The sequence below is a fragment of the Miscanthus floridulus genome, chromosome 8 (genome assembly GCF_019320115.1).
Source record: "Miscanthus floridulus cultivar M001 chromosome 8, ASM1932011v1, whole genome shotgun sequence".
NCBI classification, from domain to species: Eukaryota; Viridiplantae; Streptophyta; class Magnoliopsida; order Poales; family Poaceae; genus Miscanthus; species Miscanthus floridulus.
Window position 1 is genome coordinate 80,588,656 of NC_089587.1, and position 25,411 is coordinate 80,614,066.

Genomic DNA, 25,411 nt, shown 5'->3' on the forward strand with positions numbered 1-25,411 from the left:
ATCATTTTTAGCATCAAGTTTTTCATTTGTAGCTCTACTCTTTCTAATGATCTTAGTATATTTTCTTAGTATTTTGACAAGATCATCATATGTAGGTGAGTCATCATCATCGCTATCATTATCATCATCACTAGCATGTTCATCATCACTACTATCATCACTCTTAGTTACCTTGCGTTCACCTTTGGCCATAAGGCATAGGTGTGTAGAGGATGATGGCGATGGTGGCGGTGAAGATGCAATATCAATAGCAATGGCGGCCACCTTTTCATCGTCACTATCATCATCGGATGATCCACTTGATGAATCAATATCCGTGAGCCAATCACCGACAATGTAGGCCTTGCCACTCTTCTTCTTCTTGTAGAAGTCCCTCTTTTTGCCATCTCTCTTCTTGTATGGCTTGTTCTTCTTCTTTTCATCTTCATCACTTGAATCATCTTTCTTGCCCTTGTTCTTGAACTTGTCTTTCTTGGGCTTTGTGCATTGATGAGCTAGATGGCCAAGTTCACCACAATTGTAGCAATCCATCTCGGAGATTGGCTTTCTTCTTGAGCTTGTGAAGAACTTCTTCTTCTTGCCATCAAACTTGATGCCACTCTTATTGAGCCTTTTTAGCATCTTGGTGGTCTTCTTCACCATGAGGGCAAGGCTTTCTTCATCATCTTCATCACTTGAGCTCTCATACTCAAGTCTTGCTTTGCCCTTGTCTTGACTAGCTTTGAATGCTAAGTCCTTCTCTTTCTTCTTTGTAGAGGATGACCCATCTTGTGGTGTGATGTGCATGTACATCTCATGAGCATTGATCTTTCCCAAGATTTGTGTCGGTGTAGCGGCGGAAAGATCACCTTGATGTAGCACGGTCACAATGTGCCCATATTTGTCAATGGGGAGGACACTCAAGATTCTTCTCACAACGTCGGATGGTGACATTTGAGTAAGTCCAAGCCCATTGACTTCCTCTACAAGAACATTTAATCGAGAATACATCTCATTAGCACTTTCTTTGGGAAACATCTCAAAAGAATTTAGCTTTTTAATCACAAGATGATAGCGTTCCTCACGCTCACTCTTGGTTCCCTCATGGAGCGCACAAACATCCGACCATAGTGCATGGGCATCTTTGTGGTTCCTTACACGATTGAACACCTCTTTGCAAAGGCCTCTAAAAATGGTGTTGCGAGCCTTTGCATTCCATTTCTCATAATTCACTTCATCGCCTTGAAGTTGTGCGGCATTCCTAGGTGCGGGGAACCCTTGAGAGGCGGCTCTAAGAATTCCAACATCTAGAGCTTCTAAGTATGCCTCCATGCGAATTTTCCAATATGGAAAATCATCTCCCTCAAAGATAGGTGGAGGTCCATCCCCGTGAGACATCTTGCTCTAAGCGATTAAGCTTAAAAACGTGAGCACGAGGCTTTGATACCAATTGAAAGGATCAAGATGCCCAAGAGGGGGGGTGAATTGGGCTAATTCGAAATTCTCTTGCAATAAACAAATCCTATGGATAGCCCAATTAACCCCTTGTGCCTAGAAAAGTGTTTCTATCAAACTAATGCACAACAAACTCACAACCTACGTCCCAACCTTTCTCTAGCAAGCAATTCTATGGATGTAAAACAAGTATTGAATTGCTCAAAGTAAATACTCAAAGTAAGTGCTCAAAGTAAATAGGGAGAGAAAGGAACACGGCGATGTTTTGCCGAGGTATCGGAGAGTCGCCACTCCCCACTAGTCCTCGTTGGAGCACCCGCGCAAGGGTGTAGCTCCCCCTTGATCCGCGCAAGGATCAAGTGCTCTTTACGGGTTGATTCTTCGACACTCCGTCGCGGCGAATCACCCAAAGCCGCTCACAACTTGAGTTGGGTCACCCACAAGCTCCGCCGGGTGAACACCAAACTCCCAATCACCACCAAGCCGTCTAGGTGATGGCGATCACCAAGAGTAACAAGCACGAACTCTCACTTGACCACGCGAAGCCTAATGAGAAGATGGATGCACACTTTGCTACTCTTGATTTGCTAGTGAGGCTACTCTCTTGGATTGTCAAATCACAAACACCTCACTAGGACCTTGCTCTTCTTGGCACTCACAAACGTGTTTCTCAGCTGTTGGAATGAGCAAAAGTAACTCCACACACGAGTGGAGCTTCTATTTATAAGGCAGCCTGAAAAACTAACCGTTATGAGCTTCTGCGGGACGACCGGACGCTCCGATCGTGATGACTGGACGCTCCGGTCAGTTCAACCTGCAAACCAGTTTTCAAGTGATGACCGGACGCTGTCAGGGTCCGGTCAGTACCGACCGGACGCGTCCGGTCGCTCTTGGATGCTTACTGTAAACGACCGGACGCTGGATACTCAGGGTCCGGTCACACTGACCGGACGTGTCCGGTCACTCTTTCCCAAGTCTGGACCCTTACTGGAGTCAACCGGACACTGGCCCTCAGCGTCCGGTCACATGACCTTCTAGCGTCCGGTCACACCAGACTTTATCACCTTAGTCAAACGAGCTGACCGGACCCTGTGGCCAGCGTCCGGTCGCACCGGAGCCAGCGTCCGGTCAGTGTTTGACCCTCCATTCACTTCCAACTTTCGAACATATGTGAATGAAGTTTGCTCCAAAGGATCTTAGGCATTCATAGGAGCTACCTAGAGCTAGTTTTAACAAGTGTGCACCACACCTAACTCACTAGACTCAACTAGGTCAAGCTACCCATTCATACCCCCCTTCATAGTACGGCCAAAGGAAAAACAAAGTCCTAAACTACTCTAAGTGTCTCTCCGACTCCAATCGACACTTAGAACTAGTTATCCTTAACCTTGTCGTCCATCCTTTGAAAACCGAAACGATTTCCATCGTAGGGGCATGACAACCTTGATTGCCCAATCGATCTCCATTACCATGACCTAACTTAGTTGCCTCTGCAAAACACACGTTAGTCATAGTAATCTTGTATTGACATTAATCACCGAAATCCAACTAGGGGCCTAGATGCTTTCACCGGCCATAGAGGTGCCGCGGCCAGGCCGCTCGACGGCGGCGCGCTCACCCGCTGAGGAACGCGCACGCCGGCGAGGGGGCCGGCGACGGCGAGGGGCTCGCTGCTCCACTCATTCGCCTTGCTCGCTCTCGCTCGATTTCATCACTACGGCTGAGAGAGGAGAGGAAAGCGGAGAAGAGAGAAAGAAGAGAGAGAAAGGCAGGGGGCGAATGGCGCTAGGGTTGTGGGGAGCCAAGTGGCACTGGGGTTTTGACCGACCGAAATGCCCGCTCGGCCGCCCGATTGGATTCAACGGCGCTAGATGCGCGGGCCAGCATCGCGGCCTAGGCGGGCGAGCACGCGAGGCCAGAATCCCGGCCCAAGCCCAAGTTGTGGCCTGGGCGCGAGGGAAGCACGCGGGACAGCGCGCGCGCAGACGTGGGCCGTGGGCCGCTTTGCCGGTTGGGCCAAAAACAGTGAAAGAATCCAGATCAGTTTTTGATTTTTTCTTTTCCAGTAATTGCTAATTTTTGGAAAATGAAAAATAGCTCAAAAGAAAAATAGAAAAAGTTATTTTTCCCTGTGGGTAAAATTCAAGAAATTGAGTGAAAATTTTTCCGCTGCTAAAGAAGTTGTTTATTCTCCAGTTATTTTGAATCAATGTGATATTTAATTGGAGAAAAAGAGATTTTTTCCGCTGCTAAAGAAAATATTGATTCTCCAGTTATTTTTGAACCAATGTGGAATTTAATTGGAGAAAAATAGATTTGACATGATTATGATGTTGTTATTTTCTGACCAACGTTGTTAATAACAATATCATAATTTTAATGATTTATGCATTAATTCTAGTTCTGCCCAACGGTGATGTAGAATTAGTGTATAAGAAGAGTTGTAAATTTTAAAGATTTATGTATTAATTCTACTTCTGCCCAACGGTGATGTAGAATTAGTGTGTAAGAACAGTTGTAAAAGTTAAAGATTTATGTATTAATTCTATTTCTGCCCAACGATGATGTAGAATTAGTGTATAAGAATAATTGTATGTTTTGATTTTGACCAACGTTGAAATCAAGGCATGCAAATGGAGTTATTTATATGTTAAGAAAATGTTTGACCTGGTTTTCATCTTCTCTAAGGTGGACTGGGTAGTCATCTCACCGTGTTCCACTGAGTTTTGTGGCACCGGTGAAGGAGACAAAAGAGAATGATGCCACTTGGGCAACTAAAGAAAGGGATTTTGAATCTCAAAAGATGTCCTATGACTTTTGTGCATAGGAAGTGGGTCACTGCCAATAAAAAATGTTTGGCTATGATAAAGAACATGATTGAACCTGCAATTGTGGGCTTAATCCTAGAGTGTGATACGGTCACCGAGTACCTCGATAGAATAAAGAGTCAGTTCACTGGCTCTTTAAAGACATATGCTACCCAGCTGATAAAGTAGCTGGTGACAGAGTGTTACTCTAGAAATGGTGGCATAAGAGAGCTCACGATGCGCTGTCGAAATTATGGCACTATCGTTCAGGCCATATTTCGAGGGGGAGAATAAAAAGATAAGTTAAGAAGATATTCTTCCTCCATTAGAGCTCTCAGATTTAGAACAATGTAGAGAATGCATAAAAGAAAAGTATGTAAAGAAGATTAAGAAAGATGACAAATGAAGCACAGGAATTTTATAGATTATTCACACAGACATCTGTGGTTAGTTTCCTGTAAAGAGTGTGGATGGTAATGATTCGTTCATAACATCCACAGATGATTACTTCTATTATGGCTATATTTATCCAATTAAAGAAAGAGCAGAAGCATTGGATAAATTTAAGATATTAAAGATAAAGATAGTCAGGTCTGACCATGGGGGAGTACTACGGTTGGCATACCCCATATAGCCAAGTTCCTGGACCTTATGTAGGGTTCTCACAGGAGAATGACAAAGTAGCCCAGTATTCTATACTGGGCGAACCTCAGCAGAATAGAGTAGCTAAAAGAATCAATCGTACCCTGATGGATATGGTGGGTAGTATGATAAGTTACTCCACCTTACAGTTGAGCCTGTGGATGGAGGTGTTAAAACCGTCATTCATATTCTCAATAGAGTATCAAGAAAGTCGGTGTCCAAAACGACGTATGAGTTGTGGACAGAAAGAGTACCCTCACTAAACCACTTGCGTGTGTGTGGGGGAGCCATGCTGAGGCTAAAGTATTTAACCCAAACATTGGGAAGTTATATCCCAAAACAGTAAGTTGCCATTTGTTTGGCTACATAGAAAAGTCAAAATGTTTTCATTTCTACTGTCTAGAGAGACACACAAAGTTTGTGGAAATGAGACACGCTGTTTTTCTAGAGGATGAAAAGATGAGGGGGAGCATGGTAGCTCGAGAAATTGACCTTGAAGTGAAGCGGGTGTATGCGCCTACTCCAATGATTCATGAGCCAATTTTCTCACTACATGCTGTCGTTGCACCGACAGTGCAAGATACTATGGTATCAACACATGTTGTTATTCCACCTGTGGCAACAATAAATGAAAATGAGGAACCTGTTCTTCAGGATCCTATAGAACCTATTGCCACACATGAGGGGGAGCAACAACAGCCTCAAACAGAAGATGTGCCAAATGTGGAGGCTCCTAGAAGGTCTCAAAGAGTTAGAAAATTAGTTATTTCTGCTGATTATGAAGTGTACAACATCGAGGAATTTCAAATGGAGGATGATCCCACCTCATTTGAAGAAGCCACGAAAAGTGATCATTCATCAAAGTGGCTTGAGGCCATGGAAGATGAAATGAAATCTATGAATGCCAATAAAGTTTGAGATTTGGAGATAATTCCTAAAGAAGCCAAAACAGTGGGCTATAAATGGGTCTACAAAACAAAACTTGACTCTCAAGGAAATATAGAGAGATATAAAGCGAGACTTGTGGCAAAAGGATTTACGCAGAGAAGGGATTGATTACAATGAGACCTTTTCTCCAGTCTCATATAAAGTTTTCTTCAGAATCATAATGGCATTAGTGGCACATTACGATTAAGAATTACATTATATGGATGTAAAGACGACATTTCTCAACAGAGACTTGGAGGAAAATGTTTATATGGCACAACCGAAAGGTTTTGTCATGGAAGGAAAAGAACAAATGGGATGCCGCCTAAAGAAATCCATTTATAGATTAAAACAAGCTTCAAGACAGTGGTACTTGAAGTTTGATTAGACAATAAAGAATTTTGGGTTTTAAAGAGAATGTAGAGAATAATTGTGTCAATACAAAGTTTAAGAATGGGAAGTTTATCTTCCTTGTCCTGTATGTGGATGATATCTTACTTGCTAGTAGTGATGTCAGTCTACTACAGGAGACAAAGAAGTTTTGTCCTCAAAACTTGATATGAAAGATTTTGGTGAAGTCTCGTTCGTTCTAGGGATCGAGATTCACCGAGATATAAGAAAAGGGGTATTAGGACTGTCACAAAAGGCATACATAGAAAGAATCTTAAAGAAATTCAGTATGCATAAATGTAGTCCCTCACCCGCTCCTATAGTCAAGGGCGATAGATATGGAGATTTTCAATGCCCCAGAAACTAATATGAGCTCAATCAAATGAAAGTGGTTACATATGCTTCAGCTGTCGGAAGCTTGCAACATGCTCAAGTATGTACGCACCCTGACTTGACATTTGTTACCGGGTTTTTACTTGGCAGATTCTAGAGCTATTCTAGAACAGAATACTGAAATTGATATAGAAAGTCTTGCGTTATTTGCAAGGAATGAAAGGCCTCATGATGATGTATAGAAGATCTGATTGACTCCACATAGTGGGATATTCAGATTCTGATTATGCGAGAGTGAATATATATCCAGACGTGGATTTTCTATCATCTCACAAATGGGAGCTATTTCATGGAAAAGTTCAAAGCAAACTGTCACTACATCGTCCACAATGTATGATAGTTTGTAGCGTGTTATGAGGCAACGGGCAGGTGAACTGACTAAAGAAGTTCATACCCGGTTTGAAGGTGGTTGACGACATCTATAAACCACTTAAGTTATACTGCGATTATAATCTGGCAGTACAGTATGCTCACAACATAAGTCAGGTGGTGCTGCCAAACACATTGACATAGAGTATTATGTTGTGAAAGATAAAATCCAGGATCAAGTCATAAGTCTTGAGCATATAAGTACAGAAAAGATGCTCGCGGATCCGCTTACAAAAGGCTTACCACCCAACATGTTCAGAGAACATGGTGTTCAGAGAACATGTAGCTAGCATGAGTTTAAGGGAAAGCCTAAAATTCCTAGACAAAAGAAGGCCCAAAGATTAGTATTTATTTCAGAACAGAGTAGTGTGTTGTAGCTGTTAAATCTATCGGCAATGGACCAAGACGATGAGACATGCTCTATGCGCTAATCTGTAATGGAATGAACAAAAGTAAATGATATGAAATTAAAAGATGGAATGAGATCAAGGGGGAGAATGTTAGTTGATCTTCACCAATAGGCCCAACGGCCTATTGGGCCCTTGCCTCTGCTCCTTGATCGGGGGAGCCCAACCCTAACTGGTTTGTGGGCCCCTATCGCACAGCACATATATATAGAGGAGTGGGGAACTGGGCTCAGGTCACGAGATTGAACGGAGCCGCTATCCACCTATAGAGAAAACCCTAAACCGATCCTAAAGAAGTGCTGCCAGCGATGGGATGAGCCCACCACCACCGCCGTAGCTCCTACAGGGCCATCACCGTACCACTACGAACTTCAACGAGCCAGAGCTGCCTCTACACTGGCGTCCAAGCTGCAGCGGCGCCATGGATAGAGCGGTGAATCTTCGCAAAGGGTGAGAAGGCTCACACCGGATCTACGGTTACACAGAGAGGTACACATTTATGATCCTAACAGCGCCACGTCGATAGCGACGCGCAACCGGCCCAGCGCACGGGAGGCGCTCACGCCGCAGCTGCTCCCTGTCGAGCCCGCGTGCACGGACACCACCAGCTCGGCGGGGCACGCCGAGAGCCTCCGCATGGCCTCGGCGTTGAGGCTGAGCACGATGGGGTCGCGCGTACGCCGCCGCCGCGCCGAGGCCCGAGGCAGCGGACGCGCACATGAGCGGCAGCAGCGCGCGTGCGGGAGAGCGAGGAGGAGGGGTGGTCCTGGACACGTCGACGTCCACGTGGCCCTCCATCTTCGCTGGGGTCAGCTCTCCTGGCCAGAATCGGTCCCGACGTCAATCTCCTGGCCCAAATCGGGCCTGCCCTGTCTCCGCGGGCGCTCGGCCTTGGCGGCTGCACTGCCTCGGTGCCTCCTGCAGCGGCAGCGACATCGGTGGCGAGCACAACGGCATGCGGACGGAGAGGCGTGCGACTGCGGGAGGTGAAACTCACAAATGGACGGGAGGTCACTCCATCCATCGTGTGAGCGCTTCGCCCAGCCTGCCCCCAAAAAAACGGTGGGGGTTTCGTTTCTCTGTAGCCATGAGAGCGAGTTTTTTGTATCGCTGTGCCTAGGCTCATGAGGGGGCTGGGGACATCAAACAGAGAGAGTTGCAGCTGGAGGGTGCAGCCGGGCCGTCGGTTCGGGTACCAAACACGCCCTTAGTACTCCCTCTATGGCTCTATTTTTTGGTTTTTTCTACGTATATATTTTTTTACTATACATCTAGTTATAGGCCCTGTTCGCTTCTCTTATAATCCATCTTTTTCAGCTTGTTTTTTTAGCCGAAACAGTGTTTTTCTCTCACAACAAATCAGCCGAAACAATGTTTCGGCTTGTTTTTTCAGCGAAGCGAATGGGACCATAGATTATGTGTAGGTACATAACCAACCTATTGTATCTAAAAAAACCAAAACAACTTATTATTTAGAAAGGCTAGAGTAATATCTAAAAAATTGAGTACTAAAAAACTGATTTTGTAAACCTTTCTAAAAAAATTGTGTACAGAAAATAAATGAATACACTACACCGACCAGTTCCTTTTTATTATTTCCTAAAGCAGTTGACCACAGACGAAATAACTCGCCGAACGCCGATTGAAAGTTAGAATAATGAACTTTTGGAGTTGAATTTCTTTCCATCATGCTAAACAAACAGATCAAGAGTGGATTTACTAAACTGTTAGAGATCCTCTAATAGTGCAAACTTATATAATATATAAGAAGAACAAGATATTAGGTCCTTTCACCATCTACAGCGAGGTCGAACCAATTATATACGTAACCTTTTAGTTTCCTTTTTCTCTTTTAACTTGTGTTTCAAACTTATTGTGTTTGTTCCATCATGTCTTTGGGAACAAGAGAAAGTCGTTGTATATTACGGTGTCACTTTAGTCGCCTTAGTACTTAGACATATAATTATTGAACATATAATTTTATATAGTGTGGAAAATATACAAATTAGCACAGTATACAAAAATCTTAGTTCACTGTACATGCCAAAGAACCTTGATTAGTTTACGGAGTTAGAAAAATGCTTATTTAAAAGCCGAGTTAAAAAATATTGCAAAGAATAGAACAAAAGATAGTTGTTTAACGTAAACAAAAAATAGCAACAAATAATATCTAACAAAGGAAAAAACAAACCTCTACACACTCAAATTTTGTAAGAAAAGACTTCTAAGCAAACTATAGCTAACCTATCGAAGCTCAACTCTTCCATCCTTCAATTTTTGTCGAAAAGGGTATACCTCCCTTTCGATCATTTTTTAGGGATGCAAGGTGTTGTTCACAAACCCACAAAATAGGCTATATTTTTTGCGGGTTACCTGCAGATCTGAAAAACTTAAGCTTATTTATGGGCTCACGGACAACCCTTTATCCCTTTGACATTATTCATACAAGAGGTTTCTGAACATGGCTGTCATACAAGTCTGTAGCGGGGATGAAGCCATGGTAAGGATCCATAGCTAGATTCACCGAATATGGTACATTGTAGCCCCTTCGCGCTAGGAGTTTGGGAACACACGTCTTCCACACATCCTTTAGTAGCAGTGAAGTCAAGGCATATGTATCGAATGCTCCCTTCGTGTCTTGAGAAGAATACAATTATAACGTTATTCAAAAAATAATTCAATTTTGGTTTATGAGTAGGTACGAAATCCTAAAACAAGATGTGCTATATAGATGTTTGAGGCAATAAATAGAATTTATAGGTGTAACTATCGGCTTTTGTTCAACCATCACACGTGAAGAATAAACACAATAGAGGTATACTTTTTTTTGTTGTGTGCACATTTTTTCCTTCTAGATATGTGATAACTGTATATTTTTAGACTGATGGAGTAATTACTACTTCTCAAGGAATTAGGAATGTATAGTAACTTCTTCGCAACGTTGGGTGCATATTTCAACTCCTCTGCTGATGATCCAAAACGTCGCGGAGGTATAATAATATAATAGGAGTAAAAAAAGAAAGGGCATGTGGTAAATATGGATTACAGTACACGTACCAAGTACAACAACGCACGTGGCAGACACGCAGAGGGCACCGTCGTTGTGAGAGCCTGAACGTGTTTTTTATCCGAGAACAGTGAAATTCGGCTGGTTTTCACACCAGCCGAACGCAGCTTTTGACGCGGCAGCACCCACACGCCCAGGCCAGGCCAGGCCGTACGGTAAAAAAGAGCAAAGCAAAGCATTCGCGCACGCATCGCCACCGCTGGGGTGTCAGGCCAGGGGAGCTGCACGCTGCGGGGGGCAGCGGTACGAGCACGAGTGGTGGTGGTGGGCTCGTACCACGGGTACGCGTGCCCGGTGCCCGGTGCCCGCGACGCGCGAATGCGCGATCGCTCTCGCGGCGGCCTGCCCGCCCCCACCACCCGCCCCCGTACGGCCGTCCCCGGCCTCCCCGTCCGTCCCCGGCGGGGGTGGGGCCGGCGGCACCACCACCCACCACGCCGTCCCCATCCCGCCCCGCGCACGGTCGCTAATTACGCGCACCTGCCATCCGTCCGTCCACGCACACGGCGCACGCCACCCGCCCCCTGTTGCCACGCCAGGACGCTACCCACGCGGGAGGTCCTCTTCCCCGCCCGCTTTGCGCTGCCGCTGCTGCCTTCTCTCCGCTCGATTCCCCGCGGCCTCTCCCTCTCTCCCTCTCACACGCCTTCCTTCCAGCGCCGCAACCACGCCATCAGGGCGGGCAGCCCATTCCTCTTCCTCCTCTCCACTTCACCCCTAACCTCCGCGCTCGATTTCCGCACTACTCAGCTGGGCAGGGAAGGGATATTTTCTGCTCTCGCCCTATTTTTGGAGGACTGCGACTTGGCGCCGAAGACTTGCGTGAGAGGTAGTAACTGGAATCTTTCTCCGCAGCTGCTCGTCTCACCCCGGCGCCTCTCGTATCTCCTACTGCGCCGCTGATCAGTTTGACCTCATCTGCAGATCCGTCTAGTGGTGGATCGGTGGCTACGGCTGAGTTGGGAGACCCGGAGACCTTGAGGAGCGATGCAGAGGGAGGTGGGGCCGCAGGTGGCCCCTCCGCTCTTCCTCCACCCGATCCAGCCGATGCCTCCCCACGCCGCCGCCGGCGCCGCCGCGAAGAAGCGCGGCCACCCGTGGCCCGCCGGCGCCGCCGCCGTGGCGCCCGCGGAGGCCGCCGCAGGGAACTGGAATCCCAGGCTGTGGGACTGGGACAGCCGCGCGCTCACTGCCAGGCCGTCCTCCGATGCGCTCCGCCTCGCCGGTGGCCAGCCCCAGCCGGCAGCCAAGGCGGCTGAGGCGCAGCGCCAGGGGACCGGGGGTAGCGGCGCGCTGAACCTCCAGCTCGGCCTGCGGGAGGACGCCACGACCCCGATGGACGCCAGCCCGACGGCTCCCGCGGCGTCGTCGTCGCCATCCCCGCCTCCTGCTTCGGCCGCGGCGGGGCAGGAGCCGGTTGATAGGCCGAGCAAGCGCGTGCGGTCCGGATCGCCGGGGAGCGCTGGGGGAGGATCGGGCGGCGGTGGGGCTGGCAACGGAGGCGCGAGCTACCCGATGTGCCAGGTGGATGACTGCCGAGCGGATCTGACCAGCGCCAAGGATTACCACCGGAGGCACAAGGTCTGCGAGACCCACAGCAAGACCACCAAGGCGGTCGTCGCCAACCAGGCCCAGCGCTTCTGCCAGCAGTGTAGTAGGTAAATGACAGTAACTGCAGGAAACTGAGATTTGTTGTTGTGATGCTACTGCTAGGAGTCTAATTTTTGTGATTTGATCGGTTCATATGGCGTGTGTGCTTGCTGGGCCAGAAAGATGTTTCCCTATCATGGATTCATGGTGCGGTTTCGGCCGGTGTTGGTGTTGGCTGTGGGAGTTTTAGTTACTAATAAGTTGGTTCTTCTGGTCAATCGTTTAGATTTCACCCACTCGCGGAGTTTGATGAGGGTAAGAGGAGCTGCAGGCGTAGGCTTGCTGGTCACAACCGTCGGAGAAGAAAAACCCAGCCAACAGATGTTGCTTCGCAGTTGCTGTTACCTGGAAACCAAGAAAATGCAGCAAATAGGACACAAGATATTGTCAATCTAATTACAGTGATTGCACGCTTGCAAGGTACTAACTACTAACACTCCATACTCAATATATTATTTGAGGACTTTGTGATTTTAACCAGTATTGCACAATTGTTCTGTATGACAGGTTCTAACGTTGGTAAAGTGCCTAGCATCCCTCCCATACCAGATAAACAGAATCTGGTTGAAATTATAAGCAAAATAAATTCATTGAACAACACGACCCCTGCGGCAAAGTCTCCTCCATCAGAAGTTGTTGATTTGAATGCTTCACAAGTGCAACAAGAGCAACGGCAGGATTCTGTGGAGAAGACTACCAACGGAATCGACAAGCAAACTGTGCCATCAACCATGGACTTGCTAGGAGTTTTTTCAACTGGCCTTGCAACTTCAACACCTGAGACAAATACATCCCAGTCCCAAGGGAGCAGTGACAGCAGTGGTAATAACAAGAGCAAGAGCCATTCAACAGAGCCAGCAATTGTTGTAAATTCACATGATAAATCAACCCAAGATTTTCCTGCTGCTGGTTTCATGAGAAGCAACAGCACACACGAAAGCCGACCTCATATATACAAGCAGACAGAACAAGAAACCAGACCATACTTGTCACTGCAGCTGTTTGGCAGCACTGAGGAGGATATTCCACCTAAGATGGACTCAGTGAATAAGTACTTATCTTCTGAGAGTAGTAATCCTCTGGATGAGAGATCACCTTCTTCCTCTCCGCCTATAACCCGCAAGTTTTTCCCCATACATTCGGTTGATGAAGAGGTTCGGCACCCTCATATTACAGATTATGGGGAAGATGCTACAATGGGTGAAGTTAGCACAAGCCAGGCATGGTGTGCACCACCACTTGATCTATTCAAGGATTCAGAGCGCCCCATCGAGAATGGATCACCACCAAATCCTGGTTACCAGTCCTGCTATGCTTCAACATCTTGTTCAGACCATTCACCTTCAACCTCGAACTCAGATGGACAGGTAGTCTTTATGTGAAGCTTGCAATTTTATTTTTTCACAACCTTTCCAAGACCTGTTACCATATTAAGCATGCACCTAAATTATCTTGATTTGCCATTTTACAGGATCGGACTGGTAGGATTATTTTCAAGCTGTTTGGCAAGGAACCTAGCACAATACCTGGGAACCTTCGTGACGATGTATGATCATTTGCTTATTCTAGCAAGATACATTGCAACATGTTTTACCCTTTTTCCTATGACTGATTTAAATGTACCCCTTTCTTATCTTGAGCAGATAGTAAATTGGCTCAAACACAGCCCTACTGAAATGGAGGGATACATTCGACCTGGTTGCATTGTACTATCCATGTACCTATCAATGCCGGCTATTGCATGGGATGAGGTAAGTCTGATACCCAATTGGACGTTATGAGATTATTACTCAACTACAATTGCTATATCTCATTTTGAAATTGCTGTGACGTAAATGCAGCTTGAAGAAAATCTCCTCCAGAGAGTAAACTCACTAGTTCAAAGTTCTGATATGGATTTCTGGAGGAAAGGAAGGTTTTTAGTTCGAACCGACTCCCAGTTGGTATCGTATAAAGCGGGTATGTGCAAATTAGTCAATTGTGCACCATATATATATTTTTTGTGCCCCAGCTCATTGTGGAGCTTGATTTTTGCTCTCTCTTATTTCAGGAATGACCCGTTTATCGAAATCGTGGAGAACATGGAATACCCCTGAATTGACCTTTGTGTCACCAATTGCTGTTGTTGGTGGGCGGAAGACTTCCCTCATTCTTAAAGGCCGCAATCTATCTATTCCTGGCACACAGTAAGTTTTGAGTTGTAACTATTGTTGGAATGCCAATGATTTCATCACCTTAACGGTTTCTTGTGAACTTTGGACAATGCAGGATCCATTGTTCAAGTATAGGGAAGTACATATCCAAAGAAGTTCTGTGCTCAGCATATCCAGGTACCATATATGATGATTCAGGTGTTGAGACCTTTGACTTGCCAGGACAACCAGATCTTATTCTTGGACGCTGCTTTATTGAGGTTTGTAAAATTTAAAATGCTATGCTTTTATGAAACCTAGCTGTTTGCTTTGGTAAGATGATTAACACTGTAACTTTTGATATTTACAGGTGGAAAACAGGTTCAGGGGTAACAGCTTCCCTGTGATTGTGGCAAGTTCAAGTGTTTGCCAGGAGTTGAGAAATCTAGAAGTTGAGCTTGAGGATTCACAGGTTCTTGATGTTCCTTCTGATGGTCAGATTCATGACTCTCGGCAGTCAAAGACAAGGGTTCAAGTTCTGCACTTCCTTAATGAACTCGGCTGGCTTTTTCAGAAGGCTTCTGCCTGTACACTGTCCACTAGATCTGATATGTCTGATTTGGATTTGATTCAGTTTTCAACCGCGCGGTTCAAATATCTTTTACTGTTCTCTAGTGAGCGTGACTGGTGCTCTCTTACTAGAACACTTCTGGATATTCTTGCTAAGAGAAGCTTGGTCAGCGAGGAACTATCAAAGGAAACTATGGAGATGCTGGCTGAGATTCATCTTCTGAACAAAGCAGTAAAAAGAAAGAGTAGGAGCATGGTGCATTTGCTTGTACAGTTCGTTGTAATTTGCCCTGATAATTCCAAGGTTTACCCCTTCCTTCCAAATTTGCCTGGCCCTGGTGGTTTAACTCCGTTGCATCTTGCTGCATCCATTGAGAATGCAGAGGATATTGTTGACGCCTTGACAGATGATCCTCAACAGGTATGCTCGGTAAAATTCAATTTCTGTTTAGCTTTGAGTTATTTCACATCAATACTCCTAATTTTGCATAAATCACTGCAGATTGGTTTGACATGTTGGCGGTCAGTTCTAGATGAAGATGGCCAATCTCCTGAAACATATGCCAAGTTGAGGAATCATAATTCTTATAATGAGCTTGTAGCACAAAAGCTGGTGGACATGAAGAACAACCAGGTTACTATAACGGTTAATGGCAATGAAATTCGTATGGATCAGTTAGGGAATGTTGGTGACCATAAAAAATCTGGGGTTCAGGCGTTGCAAATAAGATCTTGCTCCCAGTGTGCCATTTTGGAGTCTGGTGTGCTAAGGCCGCCTGTCCGGTCAAGGGGATTGCTTGCTCGGCCTTATATCCATTCAATGCTGGCTATAGCAGCAGTCTGCGTCTGTGTCTGTGTATTCATGCGAGCTTTGCTGCGGATTAATTCTGGTAAATCCTTCAAGTGGGAGAGGCTGGATTATGGTACAATATAATCATGGGGACACCTGAGCCTTGCCGTATTATTAAGTTAACATGCAGTTGGTGTGGAGCTATTTTTGAGCCTTGGAGGGTATGGAGATTGTTTTAAGCTTCCTCGAAACTCTTCCATCCATGGTTGAGTGGTACAACATAAGTGTTAATAGGTGAGGTGCTGGAGATGTTGGATGCACTACAGGGAAGTTAAAGGAAAAAAAAATGGCAAAACCTGGTGCCAAAGGTGGAGCTTGAGCAGAGTTGGCACATCTCATGGAAAGGGATGTAACAACTGCGCTCCCACAAGGTGAGATGTAATCCACAAGATGGATGTAATCACAGTTCGGTGATAATGAGTAAGTAACCTTGATTTCCTTTTTTGCTGGTGTAAGCGCAGTCTTTTGGTTCAAATGTATCACAAGATGGTGTTTAATTTATCTTGCCCACTGTTTCACATTTTTTATTTTTTGTGTATTAAATACAGTACTCTAGCATGAATGTATCCTATATCGACTTTAGATAGTAGCAGGGGTAAATGAAAAGAGGCTTGCATATGTCTGTATCAATCATTTTGACTTGTAGCTACATAGAATTGAGGCAGATCTGGAGTGTACTTGGATCTTTTTGTTTTTTTTGGTCATCCACCATAAGTTCCTTAGTTACACGTTCCTACTATCACCTTGTTCGTTTGTTTGGCTTATAAACTGTGCTTTTTCAGCCAATGAACAGTATTTTTCTCTCACACTCAATCAGCCAACAGTACTTTCACCATTGTTTTCTTCATACCTGCTGGATGCTATCATTATCTTGTTCAATCACTCCCTTCTGAATCAAATTTGTGCCTGAATTCCAACTCATCAAAATTCTCAAGTATGTCTTGTTCGGAGTCCGAAATTCATTTTCTTCAAAGAACTTTGTATCAGAGCTGATATGCTACCTGTGAATTTCTTTCTTTTTTGTTCAAGTGGCTATTGTTATGTGAAAACAGTGTCGCAACGAACTTTCTGGTGGCATTCGGGGGTGCCCTGTGTCACGTAAAAAACCGACGGGCACGGCGTCGGCGGCATCGTGCGCTGTCCCTGTTGGAGGTGGTGGCCGGCCGGTCGGGGCGGCGTGACGCGAATGCGATGCCTTCCTCGACGCCTTTTCGGGACGCCGCCTCGTGTGGATCTCCCCGGGGACACGGCGGCGAGATTCTCGCGAGTGGCAGGCCGGCGGGGGCAGGGGGCTCCATCTCCCGCACCCATGCGTGGATACGCACAGCTCGGAGGCAGCCACTAGCAGCACTAGCCGGGCGGCCGGCGGGCACAGCAGGCAGAGATCGCGCACGGCCTGAATCGCACGGCCGATTACTTTCTCGTCCCCTGCCTTTCCTTCCCCACATGGCTGTCGGATTGGACGCGCGCTGGCCACGTTCATGAATGATGCCGATGCCGTGCCGGTGCGGTGCCAACCCCGCCGGTACAGTGACGGATGGGGTCGCCATGGCACGGCCCGTGCGCCTTCGCCCGCTTTGCGTAGCACGGGCAAAGCAGCCCGCCGTCTCGTCTCGTCCCCACCATCGTCCTCGCCGTCCCCGTGCAACGGACCGACGGCGACAGGTCGACGCACGGCGCCACCGCGCGTTCGTCCTTGGTGCCCACGGCTGGTGCCTGAGGCGCTGACGCTGATCCGTCACGGCACGCCTCGCGAGGGATCCGGACATGGTCACATGGACCACGGCGACGTCGTGTTGCGTGCGGGCAGACGGGCACGGTGAGGACATCACGAGGAGGTTAACGTGCTGCTTTTGGACGCGAAAGCGGCCGTCTCCCCGGACCCGGGCCACACGCCCACACTCCCACCGTTTCCGCCCGACAGGTGAGGCGATGTGCCGCCGAAGCGAGCCGGCCAGCACGCCCATCGCCCGTCACGGCAGGCAAAAGGCAACGCCGTGCGTGCGTCGGCGCGGCGTGAGCGTGACCCACCTCGCTGTGGAGTGGAGTGGACGGACGAGGTGAGGCGTAGATGGGTGAGGAGGGTGAGCACAGCGACCTGGACTGGACTCGCATCTCCCTGTCGCAGGCGCAGACGTGCAGCGGCAGCCCAGTCCGTGTCCGTGTCGCAGCCGCGAGCGAGCAAGCGTACGTACAGCCGGATAAGATGGCATGGCGCGAGGCAATTGCACGGGTCAAACGACACGGACAGCTTCCTGGACCTGGTGGTCTATCTAGATAGGGCATCGTCGTGTTGTCGACACGTATAAGACCTACGGGCGGGGCTGATTAGGCAGCCTGACTGAATGGGCACGACACGATGGAGCCCGGGACACTTAGCATAGTACAGTACGTCGTGGCGGGAACGACGCTGGCTCGCTGCTACTACAGTAGCAGAACGTACACTGCTTGGTGCAGGTGCAGTGCAGTGGTCAGACAGACAAGCAGACAAGATAGCGGAGGCGCAGTCACCATCCACCACCACCGGTAGTACACTAGTACTACTCCCACCAGGCACAGGCAATGGTCCAGGAGGACGACGCCTGCCTCGGTCCGGTTCCGGCTGCCGTTGCATGATGCGTGGGATCCCAGCTGATCCAGCAGCCGGCCCCCAGGCCGGCGTTGTACTCGACTCGACGTGCCGCGCGACACCGGACGGGCTGGGGAGGAGGCGTGTCGTCTCGTGCGGGGGCCCCGGGCGCGGAGGCGGGCGGTGGATGGGAGATGGGAGAGGTGGCTGGCTAGGTGCGTGCCCGGTGCCCCGTGGCCTGACGTCGGGTGGCCTCCTGATGTGCCTTCACATGTTACCCGTGCGCGCCGACAGCGTGGCCGTCCGCTTCATTCGTCCGGCCATGCCGGCCGGTGCGCGTGGGTTGGGATCCGGCCGGTGAGCCAACCTGAGCCTGCCACCTAGGGAGAGTACGAGTTCGCCGTTCTGGGAGATTCTTCAACGCGGCATGCTGCTGCCATGTGATACGATACGATTCGGCGTGGCGCGGCGAGATTCGTCTGCGTGGAGTCTGGACACCTGTTTGTTGGCGTTCAGTACGTAGGAGAGTATATTATCTATTTATTATCAAAGTGGGAAGGAACGGGGGCATGCATCCATCTGTTGTTGCCATGTGATATACATGAAGGAAAAAAAATAAAGAAGTGTGTGCGTCTGGTTTCTTTTGGCGGTGGCCCAAACTCCAAACCAAACATGATTGGCAGCATCCGAACGGCCTGCACGGCAACGACGCAAGGCCCGCAGCGCCAAAGGAGCGCGGCCCAGATCGCGCGGCCTCAGCCCAACAGCCCCCAAGGCCCAGCTCACGCGGCCGCCTCAGTCCTGCACCGAGACGATTCATCAGGTCGTAAATAAATTCTTCCCGGGAGTTTCAGACATTGCAGGTTGGCAACACCACACCAATCGACAGCCGACATGGCCGGCCGATCCGTGCTTCAGAAGGTCGCCTCCGGCGTGTCCAGGTTGAGAGCTCTCGCGGCACACGGCGGCGCTCCTGCTGGCGCCTCTGCTCCGGTACGTGTACTGTACTGACCCACGGCTGCTTTTGGAGATAGCTTCTTTTGGAGACTGATAGATGGGGTCATGGGAATTTGCTAATTTGGCTTGAATTTGAAGGATCTACAAAAGTTTTCGCCTTGTCCTCCTTCAGGAACGTGGCATTAGAACCCTACATCTTTTCCACGGAGTCAGCAGCTCGTCTCAAAATCCAAGGACGTCATGATTCCTGCGGTGCATATTACCAAGACTTTCCTTAATAATCGTCGGATTCATGGCCCTGTAAGTAGCTACGTTTTCTTTTCCTTTATCTATGCATACTTTAGGACGTCAGCAGCATATTGGTCCTAATATTTTAGTACGTCAACAACACATTGGTTGTATAGTTACTTTAGGACGTCAACAACACATTGGGTGTAATTTTTTAAGGACATCAACAGCACATTGGTTGTAACTTTTTAAGGACATCAACAACACATTGGTTGTACTCTCTCCGTTCTAAATTATAAGTCATTTTGAATTTTTTTACATCCATTTTGCTATGCATCTAGCTATAAGATATATTTAGATACATAGCAAATTGTATGTACCAAAAAAAAGTCAAAGCGACTTATAATTTAGGATGGAGGGAGTAATTTTTTTAGGACGTCAACATCACATTGGTTGTAATTTTTTAGGATGTCAACAACACATTGGTCGTATAGTAGAAAATATTAGCATTATTTGTTTCAACAAATAAGTTTATTGCAAAAAAGATATTCAACAATTGGTGCAAGAAATGCTTATTGCAATTGCACTCTCGACTTGTGTATAACACATGCTACAAAGAACTTTGATTCCTCTCATGTCACTGCTAAAACCAATTGCACAAAAGCGGTGGTGGACATGAAGAACAACCAGGTTACTATAACGGTTAATGGCGATGAAATTCGTATGGATCAGTTAGGGAATGTTGGTGACAAAACTTCTCCTTGTTTTTTCAACATATGTACAACACTTTGTTGCTTGTGTTATCTTCTAATGCAAATGTAATATGTTTTGCAGGTGTCTGGTATCGCTTAAGGGACTTCAATGCAGAGTTACCCCCACAGGAGCAGCTACCACACACCCATGTGGTGGTGCTTACTCACATATCATCAAGATATGCAGACCTGGGGGGCTATCCCAGACTTGGCCATCCAGCATTCAGCAACTGTTATGAGATCTTATCTGCGGCTGCTATGCTTTACACAACAGAATTTGGGCTCTATATCTTGAAATCTGGCCCCTTGTCAATTCCACCGGTTGGTATATCAAAGGCATTACGCTTCCGCATCCATGAATGATGGTGAAAGGGTCCTGACTCTTGAGGGGTGTCACCAATGTCCGAATCCCTAACACCATATTGATGTACTTCACAGAATGGGGTGACCTATCGACGTCAATGTATAAGAAGGTGCTTCCACAAGAATGTATTCTTCGCCTATGGATGTTTACTCAAGAATGTCCGTCCTAAATCGCCGAGACATGGTAGAAGGTAATCAAAAGGCTATGAAACATTTTATTTTCTTTGCAACAAGTCTTACTTTCTTTTTGTCCCATCCTTTGTGCATAGGATACATCTCTCTGTTTATGCGATTAGCAAATTTCTTTCAACTCCGAAATCTGGGCGTGAAGATGAAGACCCACCGACTGTTTGTTTGGCTGGCACAAAGAAGATAACAAACGCCTTCTATGTGCTTCAATATCTGTTCATAAAATGGAGGATACAATCAGGTTTGTTGCTATACCTTCAGCACTATTTGCAACATCTAAATATAGTTCTACCAGAATTATTACTCCGGCATGAAGCTATTGAGGCAAGAAGATGCTTCTGAAGAAGGACAACAGGATGCTATCATGGTTTTTGAACCAGGGACAAAGAGTTTTGTGCTGCACATGATCCATAGTGCCTTCATGAATACTCACAAATTTTATTTATGAGCCATTGTTTTGCTTCAATAATATGTTGGCGCATCTGTTGTCATTTTGTAGGCTGGGAAGCTGACAAATACGGCCCCAAAATTGCACTTGCCATTTCTCTATTGCACATGAGAACATGTGTATTCGACGTATCAAGGTTTCAGTAGTCCACTTTTTTTAGCACTCTAACGCTTGTTTTTTAGCACACTAACACTTACATGATGCGATGCAAATTAGGTGCATGACTTTGTTGAAAAGATCAGATCTAATGGTGGAGTTGTCTCACGTGCTATCATCTCCTATGAAAAGGTAAGGCCAATCTAAAATTACAGATAGTGTTTTTTCCCTTTATGTTAAACAACATCTTTCATGCAGCACATTATTTGTTCTTATACAGGGTTTAGGGATGCGTCTTTTGACAAGGAATGATAGGCTTTAAGATAAGGTAAGAAAAAACTACACAACCTGGTACAAGTAGATGATTTAGCTATTTGTTAAATGAAACCTCCTGAATCCTATAAGACAGGAGGGTAAAGTTGGGCTGAAGGTTTACTGTATACCTATTTATAGCTTGAAGATTGTCATCAAGTTTGAATGCAATTAGCCTATCCTAACTTGCTTGATAAAAAAAGACTTTGTTCTTGATGTATGGTTGTACAACATTCTTTTGCAGGATGGGATATAAGGATGTAGATCAGATCACGGTTCTGGAGTTTAATTACAAGCATGGTGCCAAAAGGCCTAACAACAGGAAAGGATATATAAAGGTTTTTGTGAAAAAATTATACACCCTTTTTATGTAGCTGCAGGCTATGCAGATGAAGTAATGGCCACCTTGCTTTTCTCTAAATGCAGGTAACCTATGGCACAACTGACGTGCGAAGGACTACAAAGCAGTCAAGTTTGCGATTAAAGATCATGGGGGCGCAATTTTGGAGGAAGTAGGTAAATACATGTTGTTAGGGTTCCAATCATGACCTTTATGGATCCGGGTGGTTGGAATGTGGTGAGTGATGTATATGTTGTTGTGTTAGGAGTTATATGAAATATTCCATTAGGGGTTATTTGTGTTAGGATGAGAGGAGAGGATAAAGATGGCTGTAATGGACCTATTGAATAGCCCCAAATGGGGTATATATAGTACATGAGAGCCTAAACCCTAGACTAGAGTACAATGACAATAATACCCTTAACACTGAAAGCCCTAGTTTGGTTTTGGATAATTGATGAAACCTAGCACTAACATTTGTCATGAGTTGTGATATGAGCTAGGTTGGTGCAATCCAAGTGAGGAGCATGGTGGCACTCAAATGGTGATGTTGATCACATGAAATGATGTAAATGGCCACATGTGATGATGATCAAGTGCTCAACTTGGAAAAGAAGAAAGAGAAAAACAAAACCCTATGGAGCTCAAGGCAAAGGTATAAATAGGGGTTTTGTCTCGGTGATCAAGACACTATAGAGAGTATGATCACATTTAGGATAGATGGCCGTACTATTAAGAGGGGTTATGAACTAGACAATTCGGTCATCTAGTGCCACTAGGTGTTGGACTTCATGCATTGCATTTAGGCCTAGTGCACTTCGGAGAGCAAGCGAAAATATTTATCGAAAATGTTTTGAGAAATGCTAACTTGGCTCTAACATGTTTTTAAGAAAACACTTTGAGAGTTAGCAACGCTTGCAAAGGAGTGTTAGACTGCTTGTGGATCAAATCGAGAATCGAAAACGTAGCTAACGGAGGTGTTTGCCTCGGGGTGGTCACCACCATGGGGGTGGCGGTGCATCGCCCTTGCCTGTCCAGTGACCGTCTAGACGTGGCTGAGAGCAGCAACTTTGGGGTGGTCACCGCCCCTACTGGTGTACACCGCCATTGGCATGGCGGTGCACCGTTGTAGGGTGTCCGATGCCACCGTCCCTTTTTTGACAGAGAGCAGAGGCAACTGAGGGGGGCATCGCCCTGGTCACCGCCATGGGTGTAGTCGTGCACCGTCCCTTTTATCCAAAGAGCAGGGAAAACAGGAGGCTCGGCAGGGTGGTCACCGCCACCCCTAGGGCGGTGCCACCGCCACCCTGTTCGGTGTCCCAACGACTAGTTTGTGACCGTTAAAATTTGACCGTTGGGCAGGTCACCGCCATGTCCGGTGCCAGGCACCACCCTATCCGGTGACCTCACAGAAACAACTTCAAGGGGTATAACGGCTCTATTTGCTTGTGTTGCTATAAATAGAGGGTGTGGCCAGCCTTAGCCACTCTCTTGACACTTCTTACACTTGTGCACACCCTTTGGAAGCTGAACAACACACTCCACTCACATGTTCACTTGATTTCATCATCTTGAGTGAGTTTGGAGAGCCTCTATTGCATTGCATTGAGTTGCATCATCTTATGGCACTAGTTGGGTGATTTGGGCTGGTTATGAGCTTGTTACTCTTGGTGTTTGCCGACACCTAGATGGCCCGGTGATTGGAGGATCATTGAGCGGAGTTGGTGATTGTCTCCGGCCTCGATCGATTGATTGTGAGGGGTCTTGTGCCTTCCCCGGCGGAGCGCCAAAGGCAACTCTAGTACATTGCTCATGTCATTAAGCTACCTCACTTGTGGGTAGGTTCTTGTAGTGTCCAATTGTGTGGACGAGGTTTGTGCAACACCTCTTAGCCATCGAACCACCAAGTGTTGTTCAACACAACGGGGACTAGCATGCCGGCAAGCACGTGGACCTCAGGAAAAAATTGCTTGTCTCTTGTCATTAGTATTCTCCCGGTGATTGTATTGGTGATCTTATTATGATTGGTTCATCCCTCTACACGAAGGTATAAACATCCCACTCACTCCTTTAATTACTTGCAAACTAGTTGTAACAAACTCTTTAGTGTAACTAGTTTTGAGAGCTTGTTTGCTTGCTAGTTTAGTATCATCTAGTGGAGCTCTTTAGTGTAGACTTGTTGAGAGCTCTTAGTGAGTAGTGACATATCCATTGTTTGTGCCGAGTGATCATAGCAACTAGAATTGTTGGATAGGTGGCTTGCAACCCATGTAGAGCTAGACCAAAATTGCATTTAGCCATTTAGTGTACTAACCTCTTGCTCTAGTGAATTTATATAAATTTTTATAGGCTATTCACCCCCCTCTAGCCATTTAGGACCTTTCAAACACCCCCCTCAAATGCAAGGCGTATGCAATTGCGTTGCATTTGGAAGAGAGAGAACACTAAGCACTAGACTTAGATACATTACAACACTATGATAACTGAAACATCCAAATCCGAGTCTCCAATATGTCGCAGTGCATGTGAGTCTTGAAAACCTTGCCAAACCGAGGAGGTGTGAAGAGAAGCACAAAGGTAGAGAGTCATGACAATGGACATGCCTTTAGTCAAAGAGTAGTGGGCTAGCGGAGGAGGCGACAAGGAGTAGCAAGGTTTAAGCAGACGAGCCATCGCTGCACAAATCCAGACAGGGTCAGAGCCACATGCATCTAGACTTGTCTAGGCCATGCAAATCCGCTAAACAAAAACTATAGTAGCAGTTGAAAGCTCTAGTTTGATTTTGGTGAATTGATGAAACCCTAAGTGCTAACCTAGTTTATCAAGTGATCATGAGACAGGTAGCATATTCCAAGTGGTGAAGAAAATGAAAATCATGACATGATGATGGTGATGCCATGGTGATGATCAAGTGCTTGGACTTGAAAAGAAGAAAGAGAAAAACAAAAGGCTCAATGCAAAGGTATAAATGGTAGGAGCTATTTTGTTTTGGTGATCAAGACACTTAGCGAGTGTGATCACATTTAGGTTCGATAGCTGTACTATTAAGAGGGGTGAAACTCGTATCAAAATGCGGTTATCAAAGTGCCACTAGATGCTCTAACTCATTGCATATGCATTTAGGATCTAGTGGAGTGCTAACACTCTTGAAATGTTTGTGAAAATATGCTAACACATGTGCACAAGGTGATACACTTGGTGGTTGGCACATTTGAGCAAGGGTTAGAAACTTCACCGGCAGAGTGTTCGCCCGTAGAGTGCGGACAGTCCGATGGTGCCACCGGCGCCCTAGACAGAAAATACGGAGGTCACTGTAAGTGACCGGACGCTGGTCTCGGTAGGACCAGTGCGTCTGGTCAGGTGGAGCATGAAGACGCTGGCGTCGGTCTTCGACCGGATGCTGCGTCATTTAGTGACTGGACACTGACGGGGTGCGTCCGATCCAGCTGACATGGCAGTGCACAGGGGAGACGTCGAGTGATCGGACGTTGGGTGAGTCTGGTCGAGCATGACCGGACG

General features: G+C 46.7%; 2 protein-coding genes across 5 annotated transcripts; both read left to right on the forward strand.

Moving 5' to 3' along the window:
• The first annotated feature begins 10,938 nt into the window (after positions 1–10,938).
• Positions 10,939–16,302, forward strand: LOC136476808 (squamosa promoter-binding-like protein 15). The gene is made up of 11 exons (XM_066474764.1): positions 10,939–11,265; positions 11,361–12,094; positions 12,313–12,506; positions 12,594–13,453; positions 13,558–13,632; positions 13,730–13,837; positions 13,928–14,045; positions 14,137–14,272; positions 14,355–14,499; positions 14,589–15,209; positions 15,291–16,302. Exons 2-11 carry the CDS (start codon positions 11,424–11,426, stop codon positions 15,720–15,722), a joined length of 3,360 nt encoding a protein of 1,119 aa, XP_066330861.1. The 5' UTR covers positions 10,939–11,265; positions 11,361–11,423; the 3' UTR covers positions 15,723–16,302.
• Positions 16,303–17,433: 1,131 nt separating this feature from the next.
• On the forward strand, positions 17,434–24,274 carry LOC136476809 (uncharacterized). Of its 4 annotated transcripts, none has more exons than XR_010763754.1 (10): positions 17,434–19,200; positions 19,303–19,464; positions 20,227–20,465; positions 20,583–20,698; positions 20,777–20,937; positions 21,196–21,280; positions 21,361–21,432; positions 21,521–21,568; positions 21,797–21,890; positions 21,979–24,274. XR_010763754.1 is itself a non-coding variant. In XM_066474765.1 (7 exons), exons 1-6 carry the CDS (start codon positions 20,169–20,171, stop codon positions 21,525–21,527), a joined length of 738 nt encoding a protein of 245 aa, XP_066330862.1. In that variant the 5' UTR covers positions 19,682–20,168; the 3' UTR covers positions 21,528–21,568; positions 21,797–24,274. The 4 variants fall into 4 exon arrangements, 1 of the variants encoding a protein (XP_066330862.1); XR_010763753.1 differs by having other exon boundaries at positions 19,337–19,464; XR_010763752.1 differs by lacking the exons at positions 17,434–19,200; positions 19,303–19,464 and having other exon boundaries at positions 19,682–20,465.
• The last annotated feature ends 1,137 nt before the right edge of the window (positions 24,275–25,411 follow it).